Below are 14,805 nucleotides of genomic sequence, written 5' to 3' on the forward strand. Positions count from 1 at the left end.
TGTCACGCACGATTGTTCAGAATTTAAAATCCAGCTTTCTTTATCGCATTTCTTCAAAGAAAAAGAAAAAGAGAGAGAGAGGCAATTTTGAGAAAATGTGTATTTTCTTTTAAATTTATAAATATTTTTCGTGTTAAAACAAAAAAATCTATACTACTTCGAGAAATGCTAAAACCAGTTTTACGAATTCACCGGCGAGAAATTTTGAGTGACAGGCTTCGTAGGTAAAATACTGACAAAATGTCTGACACATGTTGACTGCATACGTACATATATTCCCGGCAAACCATTAAAATGCTGCAGGTGTACTATGTTATTTGTACACTTCGTTTTTTTTAGTTTTGACGATACTTGACACCCAATAAATTTTCAGGATGCTGATGATTTCCACGAATTAAAAAAAAAACTTTTAAATGTTAAATTTCAACATGAGATATTTTTTTTTCAAAATACGAAACTGTTTTTAAATAAAAAATACAACATTGTATTTTCTTTTTCTCTCTCTAATTAGTTGCTTAATTTACTAATACAAGGTATCAAAAATTTGTTTTTTTTTATACTTATACACTTTCTATATTTGTAAATTTATTTAATTTTTATTTGTGTCGTCGCCTCTAAACAATGTTGCGCGTTGTTTAAATTCAACGTAAAACGGTGGCATCAACAGTTGTAAAACCGAAAGAGTCGGCGATCACTATCTGTCGTCTTCGCCAGCAGAAGCAACAGGAATGCATAATTGATCCACACGCATTCACTCACGTTTCGGTGCGTCTCGTGTTCGTCCTTTCTCGTAATTCTCTCGGATTTAAATTTCTAATCGAGTTCTCCTCTCTCGTATTTCAAGATGCCACTTCGCAAATATTCACGTTCGGTTCACTTTGTGAATTGACTATTTTCAGGTGACACGTCTATCTTTTTTCGTAAAGTAAATAATAAGAAGAGAGAGAGGCAGAGAGAGATTGTTACAGTATATTTTTATTGGCGGATAGTAAAATATATATATATATATATGTCCCTTCTTCTCGGTCGGTAAGGTTGCGAGATAAAAAGAGGTTCAAGGCTGTTTAGCAGCGGCTAGCGAGTGAAAGCCGCGAGTCTCCGGAATCTCGAGCGAGACGCGTTGAGCTCAATATCGCGTAGTGCTCCTTACGTATGTACACACGTACGATCGTGTTGCGAGAGAAAGAAAACGTCGCTACAAAATCTCCCAAGAGAACCAAGTTATTAATATTATATGATTCTTTGTGGCTTGTAAGTGTACTCTTCTTTGCGCGCGGTTCCTCCACGAGATAAAAAAAATAATTCCGAATAACAAATCGCGATCTCGAAAACGATCTCGTAAAGATCGCGTTGTGAGCTCGATGTTATAAGTGTTATATAAGAGCGAATGTGCGTTGTGTTTTCATTGACGTAGCAATTGTGAATTTGCTGCTCTCTCGGAGCTGTTTCAATTTAATAATTTAAAATCGTAGAGAACAAACACGTACATTTAAATTTACATACGTGCAAGTTTGACATTCTGATCTTGATATATAGTTAAAAACTATATCAAAATTATTGATTAATTAGTTATGGACTACTACGTATATACAGTAGTAGGCCCCTGATTTTGATCTTTTACTAAGTTCAAAGCTGCTGTAGAACGTATATATTATATACAGTAAGACCTGCGTGAGAACAGCCGATTCGAGTCTCGTAGAAAAACGAGGCACGAACTTGAGATCTTTTCAAGAATCGTCTCTTTTATGGTCTTATTGTTAGTTGAGAACCGAGAGTTAGAGTGTAACACAATATACGAGTGTGCGAGCAAGGCTAAGAGATTTTAACACCAGACAGGAAACGAAGGGATAGTTAGGCTTTCGACGTTTATAAAAGCAGAGTCAAACCACATTTTTTTGAATGATAATGATGTTATCGGTGCGGTCGAGTGAAAGAAACTCGGTTGTCATCAAGCGGGACGTATTTATACATCATAGATAAAAATTATTTCTGACTCCAAAGTTTTCGCAATTACTTTCATGTACTAAGCAAGAAATTATTTTGCGATTTTTTTGATGTCATAAGATCCTTGCAAGAATGTCATCGGATTAAAAGAATTTGATCGCTCTAATTGCAGAATAAGAGGAGCGCGACAACGCGCGTGAATTTTGGGATATTGCATTAAGTTCTGCGCAATTCTTTTTTTTTTTTCAGCAAGAAGTGGAATGACGCGCAAGGGTAGTTAAAGCCACAATTCGCAACTGCGCAACGAGCGCGAAGTGCGCCCGTATTGTTAAAGGGGTGCGGGCTCGGGATCGCGTGAGTACGCAGTCGCGCGGGATTCCCCGGGAATCGGGTCTTTCCGGGTCTGCGACACGGTTTTCCCCTTCAACTCTCGGCTCACTTCAGTATCCGCGGTAGTCGGTGACGTGCCATTCGCTCGCTCGCAACAGGTGACAGGATTTCTCGACTCGGGGTCAGAGAGGACGACTCAGATTTCGACGAGAGACTCGAAAATCGGGCAATATAGTTGTCACATTTCGGCTAGTTTTTTAACGTCCGTTGGGAGAAGAAAGGCGAAAGAAAAAAAAGAGCGCTAAGATTTACGGAGACGGTCGCAAAATGAGTGTCGAGGACGCCATCAATTACTCGCCCAGCGAGGAGGAGGACTATTACAAGCTGTTGTCCTGCGACGAGAACTCCACGGTGAGAGAGACGAATAGCGCGTCACGACGAATTTATTCTCGTCGCACATCGCAATTGACGTTTGATTTTCCGATTCAAATTGACCGCTAAAAGCGGCTGATTTTCATTTTGCGATCGCAATTGACACGCATTTTGTTTTTTCTAACATTTGAAAAATTCAAATTGATATTTAATTCTGCGAAAATATAAAATTGACAATTTGACAAAGTAAAAAAAAATAATTGTGTTATATGAATAAATGTAGATATTGCGATTTAAAAATGTTGAATTCTTTCATCCTTTGCGTTAATTTCAAAAAGTGACGAATAATTTTCAGTCTAGCGTTTGTCTCACGAGATAAACAAGTCAGTTCTATTCCTTAGTCTTTGTCCTTCAAATTTCTATACTCATTTGTCTAATTGTGCTTTCAAATAGTTTTATAAAAGGCAATTTATATTAACGCAAATTTAATAATTGAATATCATTTTAATTATCACTTATACGTTTCACATGTTTTATGCCGCGTTTTATCAATAAATAAGAGTGTATAAAGCGTGTTGTGTAGAGTTTATAAATAAATAATCTCGCTTTTGTGTATGTACGAGAGAGTAGAAATATTAACAATGTTTGTGTTACGATGTGTTAATCATGACCTTTAATAACAAATGTATATTAATTTTCTCCTCACCCGCGCCCGTTACGTTAATTAAATTATGTGTCCAGTCTCTTTTCTAAATTAATTAGGCTTTCGAGAAGGAAGGTTGCAATTTAAATTCAACATTAATTGAATTCTCGATCAAACACAATTAGTCGCAGTTTCAGTCGTTCACGGGTGCTGAAGTTGTTGAATTGCGTAACGATATTCTGCGCTCGCAAATAAAAGTCGCATTTTCCATCGAGCGTGAGATCGTTCTCAATCGATTGAAAAACATTTTCTTCGATTTTTACGGCAAACGTAATCGTTTCGTTATATTGGCAGAGAAGGAAAACGATTACTTTCACATACTACAGAACAAACACATCAAAATGTGATAGAAAGGTTATTTGCCTTTCTCGAGTTTATCTTTTTATTTTTTTACGCACTGTCGTCTACGTTCCGACTTCTAATAAATCGTTTATACATCAGCATGTTTGTAATATCTCGTTTTTCTGTCGGCGAGTAATACTCGTGACATTAGATACCTGAAATATGCATGGAATGTGTTTACAAAGAAACGCAAAGCAACAAAATGATCGAGAGATAAGTTTTTTATTGCTAATATTAAATAAATACGTCGCAACAATTTTTTATTTCCCAAAAACTGTTTGTTCGAAGTATTAATTAATTATAAAAATCTGTGTCTGTAAAAAATTTGCAAATGTCTTTTTGACTTTTGCGTTCGAGACTGGCCGGGATGAGTAGAAAAGAAAAAACAATTTTGCAATAAAGTAAATTAATCTTTAATCTTGAATGACGTAGATCGTTTCTATCGCTTTTCTCTAAAATCAGGTCGAGCAGATTACGGCGGAATATAAGGTATTAGCTCTTCAATATCATCCCGACAAGAATGAAGGTGATAAGGAGGCCGAGAAGAAATTTCAACAATTAAAGGTGCGTTTTTTACGTACAAAGAAAAGTCGATCATTTTGCAATCTACTTAAATCGCGCGCGCACACACACACGTTTCATCAAAAGGGGTTCTAATGTATTGTGTTTATCCCTCAGTACGCGAAAGAGGTTTTATGCGATCCTGAAAAGAGGAGCATCTACGACAAATGGCGAAATAGTGGCATCAAGATCAGTTACAAGCAGTGGCTCGGAATGAAGGAGCACGTGCAGCAGGTGAGCCGACGATAGTTTACGATCGATGCAACTATTCTCTTGTGTCTTCGACACAATAAGCTACATTTCAGTAACATCAATAAACTCGAAGAGTAAAGAAAAAAGAGAGAAAAAATCTCGGCGCGAGACAATAGAATTCGTTACCACCTACGTCGGAACAAAATCGAGGTTTCCTTTCGCGTACATATTATCAATCGTAATTCGCAGCGCGAACGCGCTTGCGAAGCGAATCAAATGACTTCATAATTGTACCAACGGGAGGGAGTCTCTTTTAGCTAACGACCCATATTACGATTCGCTGTGAAATTCACTTCGTCTAGGTTTCCACACATATTGCTTTTCAGACTATGCACTGGAGCACACCGAAGACAAAAGACAGAATGCTGCCGGATGCGGGAGGAGAAGCGGGCGGTTCGCCGTCTCACCTCAGAAGTCACCCCACAAACGCGCACAGGAGAGCCTCGGAGGGTGGCGTCATGAATCTGTACTATCGCTCGGGACAGGGCGTACCGTTTCAAGAGCCGAACGAGGTCGTCAGTAAGTTTCGTAATTATGAGATTTAAAAACAGAAACAAAAAGATCTCCCAGCGTGTACACTTCTCTTTTCGATGCCGACTTCTACATATTGTACCAGACTCTATGAAAGCAAGAAAAATGTTATACTAGACAAATATCTACCTGCGTGTAGGGGCGTTGGTCAGATCGTCGTTAGCATGCCGTTGTGTGCTTCGTAAGAATACGCTTCACTATCTGGATGAAACTGTTTGTATCGATATTTTTTTTGTCTTACACACGCGATTTTACAATCGTAACATTTTAATTTTTTTTTATCACTGCGACGCGATTATGTTGTTCTTAATGTCGTTTCAAAAGAAAACACGACAACTTTAAATAATCATAACTATGTGAAATATATTTAATTTAATGAAATATATTTAATTTAAAATTGCAATTAAATTAATTTTCTTATATCAGACATATTTTTCTCATGTTTACTCAGAACGCGTACTTGATCTAACGAACGGTCCTGCGCGCGCGTACGTGCCCGCGATAATCGCTCGCACATATGTGTCGCCTTCAGATTTATATTTTGTTATACTATACTTAAGCACGCGCGAGACGAGAGAGGAAAGAAAAAAAGGAGAAACGCTGGAGGACGTTTGATATAATATGATTTACGGTCTCTTTCTCTATCTCTTTCTCTCTCTCTCTCTCTCTCTGAAATCTCCCGAGTAAACGTCCGTTTGACTGGTCGCGAATATTATTACACACACGCAAGTCTCGATCGTGCAATTCTATTGTATGTCTCTTGATCTTACGAGATGTTTAGCAACAGAACGTTACATATATATATATATATATATTATATATTAAACGATGTAGTATCGGGGGCTGTATAGTTGTCTGTGATTCCGCAAAAAAAAGAATTTTCCACTAGAGATTTAATAAACACTGATCGTTTCAAACACTTCGGAATGTCGTTAAACACTTTGGAACGAAATACTTAAATGCCCGCCAGGTAGTCGCAAATTTTTCTCCTGCATGTTTAGCTGTGCTATATCGCTGTGAATCGTCGTTTTTCACGGCGATTTATATGTATACATATATGTGTGTGCATGTGTGTTTTTTTTATTTTGATTAAAAAATCCCCGATTTAACTGTCGCGTATCGGTAGCAATGGTGGATCAATCGTCAGAAAAAAGTAATTTAATTCCCTGAATAGGATCGAATTTATTGAATGCAATGTTTTAGTGGAAAAAAATAGAACGCGCACATGTGTACGTATCCATTGTTCTCTGTGAAATAAATAAAAAGTCGTAAACACACTGTCATAAATAAATACGTAAAATAAAAAATACCGTGAGAAACGTGATAATATTTATTTCGCACGGAATAGAATTTTACTGTGCGCGAAACTGTAACTCCATAATTCGTGTTTTTCATATGTATTTTTGTTCGGAAAATATTTGTCTCTTCCGCGAGAATTTTGACAGTGTCACAAGACGGAGCGTTTAAGTATTTCCTTCTTTCATAAGAAAGATCGACGATGGCGCACTTGTACCTGTATGTCCAAAATGTCAAACGCAAACTACATCGTTCTTTCGCGCCGACGATTGCGCAAGCAACGCGTCTTTCTTTTTCGGGTAAAGTACAATCCGAGGTTCACGTTTTTCTAGAATCGCGGAGGAAAAACGGAAAAAGAGGTTCAGAATCGATACAATTTCTCGACGTCGCGCAAGTGCGAAGACAAATTTTACGCTGACGAATAAAAGCAAAGGTCGCTCCCGCGCGCGTTCTAAACACGAGAAAATTGTATCGATGAATATTTATATACAATTAAAGAAAAATAAGGTTCTTAGAGAGCACATACATGTATAAATAGGTATTCGCGGAAATTTATGCTTTTTACTCGCGTTTCCGCGTGTTTGCGTCTTTCCTCAACGCTCGACACAGCGGTCGAGAAACAATTCGTCGGTGAACTGCGTTTGACATACTACTTTCAAGAATGCCTACTTGTAAACAATGATTAGTAAACTAAACTTAGTGACAGTTAATCGTGAATGTGTCGATGTGTATATTCTCTCTTACAGTAATTTCATTAGTACCGCCTTCTCTCTCGGAAGAGGAGAGTTCGTCCTCTCGTTTTAAAGTATATTTGATGTCATTTGTGCATTTCTTCATTTTTCGAGTAAAGCGCGTCGAAATATTCCTCGCTCGCTTGAGGTCAAGCATAAACGAGAAAAAAAAAAGAAATAAAATATAATTTTAGATTTTCCTATCGAGACAATTACGGCTCACGCGATATTGCACGAAGCGAATATCCGACGCGTTTAACTCGAATAACGCGTTTAGCTGAATCGGAAGTGACTCCAATGACATTAAACGTACGCGCGGTTGTCTCTAAATCGATCAATCTTCTTCCTCGCAAAACAAAAAGAATGTGATTCTCGTAACCTCTGGCAAGTTTCTAAAACATATCACGGCAGGTCCACATTCCGTCTTTCCCCTTCGTTTTTCCCGAAACGAAGGAAGACACGAAGCAGTCTTGTGCGAAGCAAGACAGAAGGATATAAGCGGGATAATAATTGAGGCTGTTGGATAAATGGAGCGCGCTTATCTGCGCCCACACACACACACACACACACAGAGAAATGAATTGAGTAAACGGCTAGTAAATGTGGATAAACGGAAAGACGCGAGAATAGTCTCTATATCATTTTCAGCAGTGATTTGATTTCTATGCTGCTGAATGAGATTTTCTATATGGAATTTTACGTTTAAAGAGTTATGTAACGCAAAATTCTCTTTCGCAGCTCAAAGGAAATAACAAACGCAGTGGTTTCTCAACAATAACGTTTGTTCTTCCAAGAGTCTCAATTCTCCTACTTGATCTTAAATGTCAACCTAACAACAACGAGGATTTAACTCGTTGCTTACTGCGATCTGATCGCGGCGCAACGTCACAAATACGCAAAGCCAATAAGGAAGAGGGTCAAGTGGCAATTACACGGTTATCTTGTCACAGAATTAAATCGCTGTACCAATCGAGAGTTTCCGTAAGAGCTATCTGTGGAATTAGAAAATAAGAAAATTCAAAAAGAAGATTACGAGGAAACAACAAACATTATTCGAGATTAGAAAATAATAAGAAAATATTGTCAAGAGTTTTTCGAACTCCAAATTTAGTTTTATTTTTTTTTTTTTTCTATATCGCTTCTATTGTTTTTTTCTTAGAGCCTCTGTTACAAGGAAGCTAAAGAAAATGGCTTGCTGCTCGACTCATCTTCCTATATCGACTCTACGTAAGCTAGACGTCGATGCGCGCGGTCAATCAAATTAGTAGAACATGTAAGCGTTCGCTCGCGCTTCGTGGGATTCGCCACGCGATCGATTCCTCTCTCTGGACTTGCGAGACGCAGATGCACAGCTAAATTAAATGACTTTATCTCCGACACAAGAGAATCGTGTCCAATAAAATCGTGTATCTAATAAATACACTCGATAAATTATCTGCTGTCAAATATAATTTCGCTTTATATTGAACGGGAGCGAAATTTTAATTTCAAGTTTTCAATGTTCAGATGAAAGTTTTTTCCTTGGAAAAAATACGACGTTTCGTAAAGAGCGAATTTATTCTATAATTTTTTTATACATATATGTTTACGATACAGATGGTGCGGTCGTTTCTTTCTCGATTGCGTCACCACGGACCATTTCTGTATACGAAAGACATGAATTTAAAGTTTATAAAAAATATAAATAATACACATAATAATATAAATTTTTTATTTGTAATTTACTGGCATACTGTACGATACGGGCTAATTGTGTAATGTAATTTGTACTCTATGACATAAATTTTTCATGTTTTTTAAAATTTTTACATTTTTCTCACACACGTGTAATGATTAGTTTTTCTTCACAAAAAATATCTAGAATAAATATTTATCAGAATAAGACCTAAGCAGATAAGAATTGGATAGAGGAAGAGGGTTTTAATCTCGTCGCGCGAAGAACGCACCACGAAGTTTATAGAATAGATTAAACGGCACCGGGCAACGGGCGTTCACAAAATGTCTTTAGACTTAACTTTGTCTTCGAAACTTGTTTAAAAACTTTCAAAGAAAGTAGGCAATTAGGTTGATAAGTCATTAAAGCTGAATGAGGATAGTTTGAGGAGAAATAACAAAACAAAACAAAAATACACATACTTCATCGATTCAGTATCGCTGATAACATGTTATCGCGCATGTGTTAGAAAAACAAAACTGGAAATATTATTTTTTATTAGAGGATATTATAGCGTGTAATTAAAAGCACAAATATGTATGCAAAGGAACGGCATCTGAGATCGCAAATTCGACTTGATACCTCGTTTATTGAAAATAAGACTGTTGCTTACATGGACGATTAGAATCAGATCGAAACAGATATAGAAAAACAGAATGGCAAAGACTTTTTTTTTTATCTTATATAAAAAAATGTGCGTCTATACGCACCGTGAGAGCAGTTTGAATGTCGAAAATTTTTACGACACGATTGCAAAGATCGTGCGGCCAACCGTGCCCGCTGCTGTCGAAAGTTCACTGGACCACCCTGTATATGTGTATACTATACCTATATTTTTCTAGACGGATATCTGGGTTCGCGGAGTGTTTACATACCTATACATATACATATATATATTACCTATCTACATATGTCGTTTAATGATTGACCTATCGCAAGAAGCTTCTGGGAGAAAGGTCGGAGGTCTGTTCAGATGCCTGTCAGTATGATGCTCATGTCGACGATCCTAATTTTCCAATTTTTTTTTTGCGTTGAATGTAAGATAAAAGTCGCGCAAAATTCCACGCTGGAATTTATTTGATTTTCTTACTCGAGAATCCATGCAAATGTATGTTAATGTCATATTTAACATATTTAGTTCAAGCGCGTATTCTTCTTCAAAACAAAAAGCAACATCGCATTGAAACAATTTAATTTTAATTCCATCGACGCTTATTTTCGCATTTGTAAATAGCGTAGTATTAACAATGTGTTCACATTACATTAGATCTTTCTAAATTAATTACGCAACGCTAATTACGTTACTTAACGTTTATACAATGGCTGTCTTCCACTTTGACATCTACGGTTTAATGATCGCAGAGCTTCGTCGAGAGCTTTTGAATAATTACCTGCATACAACGTTGTTAAATTATAATTGCGCTTTGGCAAAAATAGAGCGGCTGTTAGTCCCTGTGAATCGATAAACACTTACCTCACACAAAAATATTCAATTGCGATTGCCAAATGTTTAAGAGAGAGACTGTTCGACATTTTATATATACATATATATACATATATATCTTCTTTACACAAATTAAAACTTTAATGTATATAAAACATTTTTCTCTCGGCGTAAATAAGTTTTTCTTCAAAAAGATGTTCGAAAAATTTTCGGGAGAGAAACACACAAAAAATAATATAGTTATCTAGATGCAAAAATTATACTATCGCTTAGTACATTCTTTAGAGATTAAATTTCTTTCCATGATGAATCGTCCGATTGTCACTGTTATAACATTTAGATGGTGTGTCTCATATCAGATGTTAACTTGTACGTTAATTGGCTAGTGATTACGTGATGTAATGTTATTTAATTAATTATATAATTGCACGGCAGCTGAGAGATCGAAAAGACAAAAGAATTCTGAGTTAGTTGGAAAACTGCGATTGTTATCGTTGAAATATACATGCAAATTGTTTTATTGCGCAACTTACTGGTCGGAGTGAACAGTATTTTCGATCGCGGTTCTCCGATGAGAGAACCGCGCGAATCTCTCGTGTGCCTGAACACATTGTGAATGAAATATAGGTGTGTGTGCGTATATGTGTCTAAAATACAACAACTTATAAATTAAATTGCGTAATCACAAAAAAAAAAAAAAACAAAATACATATATTGTATATTCGTCTCGCGCTGGTCGACGCGACGATGTATTACTCATGTGTACCAATAAAGACATTCAATAAATGTGTTTACTTATAATGAAACATTATCGCTCACACTTTAATCATCATCACCTTGCTTGGGGAGGAGGCGCGAAAACACGACTCGCAAATGAGAGAGAAGCTTTTACGATGACATTTCTCTCTAATTAATTACGCCTCCGCCGCCGAATGTATGTCATTCGAGAAAAGCTAACAGTAACTTAATCTTTGAGGCGTGTACAACGTGTACTGGTGTGGATATGAAACAATTCCGAGTAAATTAATTATGTTTTTTCTCATGCATATACATATTTCACCTTGCCGTTCCGACACACGTAACGACAAATAACAATACTCTTTGTGTGGGTTCGCGATCCCTTTTCAGACCGCGATCATCACAATTCTCGATGTATGACGCACTTCATTAAGGAAATTAATCGCTATCAAGCTAATCAAATGTCACAATGGTTACTATAGGTAATTGTCGATTACCGGTAATAATGAAATGATTGTTTCACACACATCGCACTTTCCCTCGAAATTTCCTTCGAGCGAAATGATAAACGAACTCATATGTCTGATTTAGTTTTTGCAACTGGTCTCGAAAATGTATTAAAGATAGAAATAAAGTTTGAGATTAACATGTGTGCAACAAAAAAAATAGTTCTACTAGATGTAAAATGAAGAATGTCATTTGTTCGATTCATGTAAATGGTTATTTAAATAAAACAAATTTCTTTTGCGTTTTTTTTTTTTGAGAGAACAACAGCTCGGTATTTTTTTGCTATTATGTTCGATCGACTGTGTTAGGTTTCGGGGTGTAGCGTTTTCATAAGTTTATATACGAGAAACTTTGTTTTCCATATAGAATAGGAGGCTCGGCGCACCGCGCCGGATGATTGGGAACTGGAGCGAAACATTTGCTTCTCGCTTCGAAGATTTCTCCGCAATTTCGTCGTTTATCTGACGGCTGCTCTGCTTCTCTGTCCGTGATTTTTATTCACACGGAATATATAAACTGGAATGCGCGGGCGGTATTTTAGATATGTCATAACGTTGAATATCTGAGCTCCTGCTTTTTCTTTTTTTTTGCGTATCACAGATATCAAAACTTCGCGAGCACAATATCCGAAAAATATTTATCCGAAAAAAACAAACGGATTTGCTTGAATGAAAAGAAAAAATAAATAAATTCACGAATAGCTGGAATTTGTGTTACGTTGCAAAACTTTGTCCGAGCTCTGTTCGATGTAGTTTGTTAAAATTAATCGCGTTTCTGAAGTTCAGATGTTTATGAAATATTACTCCCCAGAACTATCTCTCTCACTGAATGACAAACTTTTACAATCGCTAGTAGTTTCGCGCGCGTATGTGTGCGTGCCAGTTTGCATACGTTGTCACATGTCAGAGTCGTCGCCACACAGAGACAGGCACGGCATATAAACCCATTCTTTCATTTATACTCAAGAGAGGCGTATAAATGCCACTCCACCTCTTCACGTAACTGCACAGAATGCACATCCCTCCACTGAACTGCAAACAGCCCTTTGAATGCCATTATCCTGCCTACGTTGTTACTACTTAACGTCGCCGTTCGCAAGTGTGGCTGCGTTAGATAAGAGAGAGAGAGAGCTGGCCGTTGTTCCCGATCGGCTTTGCCGACATCGGCCGCCGCCTGTGTTCGAGTCTGTGTGTGTCAATTTAAACTTTGACCTACCAACATCATTCCGAGCGCGAATGCGCCATAGACCACCTACGCATTTCTCTTTAACCTTCACGCAGTTGTTGTTGTTCGAAGAGAATTTAATGTACTTTTCTTGTGTGTTATCCGAGGAAGCGCAGGAAAATCATTTCTATACAAACACTTGTCATTTTCTTATCTTGCACTTGTAATGTGTATTGAAAGATTATCATTATTATTATTATATATATAAAATGTTGTATTTTAAAATTCTCGTAATTGTGAATATTTGAAAAAACATTCAAAAATACTTTTGAAAGGAAAGTCTTTTCTACGCGCTTGTCCATGTACACAAATATCTTTTCATCGATGAATAAGTCAAAACTTTCACTTCCTTTTGAAAATAATAATTGCAGAGATAATATTGGTTTTACACATGACTCATGTAAATTAATAACATTTCGCAATACTTTTGCAATACTTTTTTACATTAAATAAGTGATGTCATTCGTCTTCTGTTTATGAGACTTAAGTTACTTTAAAAAAATTAATAAATGAGTCAGAGATAATTATAAATAAATCATGTTCGAACTTATTGCTTTATTGTATGTATTGCTATACGTTAAAACTTTATTGTATGTATTAAACTTTATTGTATGTATTGTTATACATTTTCGAAGAGTTATTTGTATCAGAAATAAAGCAACACGTTTCCGTAGTTAATTCGTATCGGCATCAAGTAGAAAGAAAATACTTTGACGACAGGAAGGAGGACGAATCGATATCCGCGCGCGTGGCTTTTCCGTAAGTCTGTATAATGATTATACACGTTTGGGATACAGCTCTCCGGAAAATTGTGTCCTCCGAGTCTAATAAAGAACGCTCATGCGCGCCGCAGAAAGAGAGAGACGCCAAGATATATATTTTCTTCTATTTTTCCTGTACACATACACAAATTTTTCCCTTCCTACGTTTCCTCTCTTTTAAAAGTAAGTATACTATATAGAAACAAAAAAGCACATTGTCGTGGAGCTTTGTCATAAATTATCTATGTGGAACGTCACCTAGGTCGACGCATGCATATAAGAACCTTGAAGTGATAGATAATATTGATAGTAAAGATAATTTATATATTAAGAAATATAATGCCTTTATTTATAAAAAAAAATCTGCGTTTCTAGACCGCGAGTTGAAGAAATGACTTTTTACAGTAGTTTTCTTTGCGTCAATTAGACGTAATCAGATAAATAATAATTAAACAAATGCATGTACACAATTGCGCATAAATACAAAATATATTATCATTGTTTTACAAAATATACATATTTTCGCGGGGACGTCTGTTTATGTGTCTATTTCAGTCGCTATTTACTGCTATTGGTTGAAGTTGAAGCGGCGCGTAGAAGGGGAAAAACCTGCAGCATCGATTTATCGCTCGCAGTGTATATTGTATCCGTACGAGTTGTGAACTGCGGAGGTTTAGAAGCACAGTATTCATCACTGGACCGTTTTACCGACAGTGAAGTAAAAAAGAAAAGTACACAATAATTTTTTATATTACGCTTGTAATTCTATAACGAAGATAGGTGACAAAGCATATTAGTAAGAAAAATATACTGTTTTGTAATTTTACAAAAACAAAATGAAGTTATTTTGCACGTAGAGATTTGATGTATCTTCCGCGCGCTTGTTTATCAAGATTTTTAGTCAATAAAACGAGAGATCTGCTTTGCTAGCTCTGAGCTGTGAAGGATGCGCGAGCGTGATAGCGACGATAATTTGAAAGCCGCTATTTACCGACAGGGTTTAGTTATCTAGATAAGATAGATATTTACGTTTAAAATACGAGAATATTTCTGTAACACATTATTGATCAGAAGAAACACACTTTATTTACCAATCTACACGTGCTCGCAATAAAAACACCAATAGTAAACGTATAAATCGAAAAAAACACGAATTTGCGAGCATTTCTCATTTTACACAGAAATTTTATATCAATATTTTATATAAAATAATTTCATACGCTTGTGCAAATATAAATTATGTTGTTTGTGTTGATTTAACGTTTAGTTAACAAACTATATGTCAGTTCGATCATTTGATTCAGAAAAAAACTAACTAAAAATATTTCCGCGTAAATCCCACGCAGATTTAAATC

The 14,805-nt window shown here is 36.4% G+C and overlaps 1 protein-coding gene across 1 annotated transcript; it reads left to right on the plus strand.

The window, feature by feature from the left end:
- The first annotated feature begins 1,125 nt into the window (after positions 1 to 1,125).
- On the plus strand, positions 1,126 to 9,256 carry LOC109853302 (J domain-containing protein). Its single transcript, XM_020425254.1, has 5 exons — positions 1,126 to 1,251; positions 2,194 to 2,685; positions 4,154 to 4,255; positions 4,370 to 4,486; positions 4,831 to 9,256. The coding sequence occupies exons 2-5, from the start codon at positions 2,602 to 2,604 to the stop codon at positions 5,047 to 5,049; spliced, it is 522 nt and encodes a 173-aa protein (XP_020280843.1). The 5' UTR covers positions 1,126 to 1,251; positions 2,194 to 2,601; the 3' UTR covers positions 5,050 to 9,256.
- The last annotated feature ends 5,549 nt before the right edge of the window (positions 9,257 to 14,805 follow it).

Source organism: Pseudomyrmex gracilis, unplaced genomic scaffold, assembly GCF_002006095.1.
Source record: "Pseudomyrmex gracilis isolate BER0280 unplaced genomic scaffold, ASM200609v1 scaffold_2, whole genome shotgun sequence".
In the NCBI taxonomy this organism is placed as follows: domain Eukaryota; kingdom Metazoa; phylum Arthropoda; class Insecta; order Hymenoptera; family Formicidae; genus Pseudomyrmex; species Pseudomyrmex gracilis.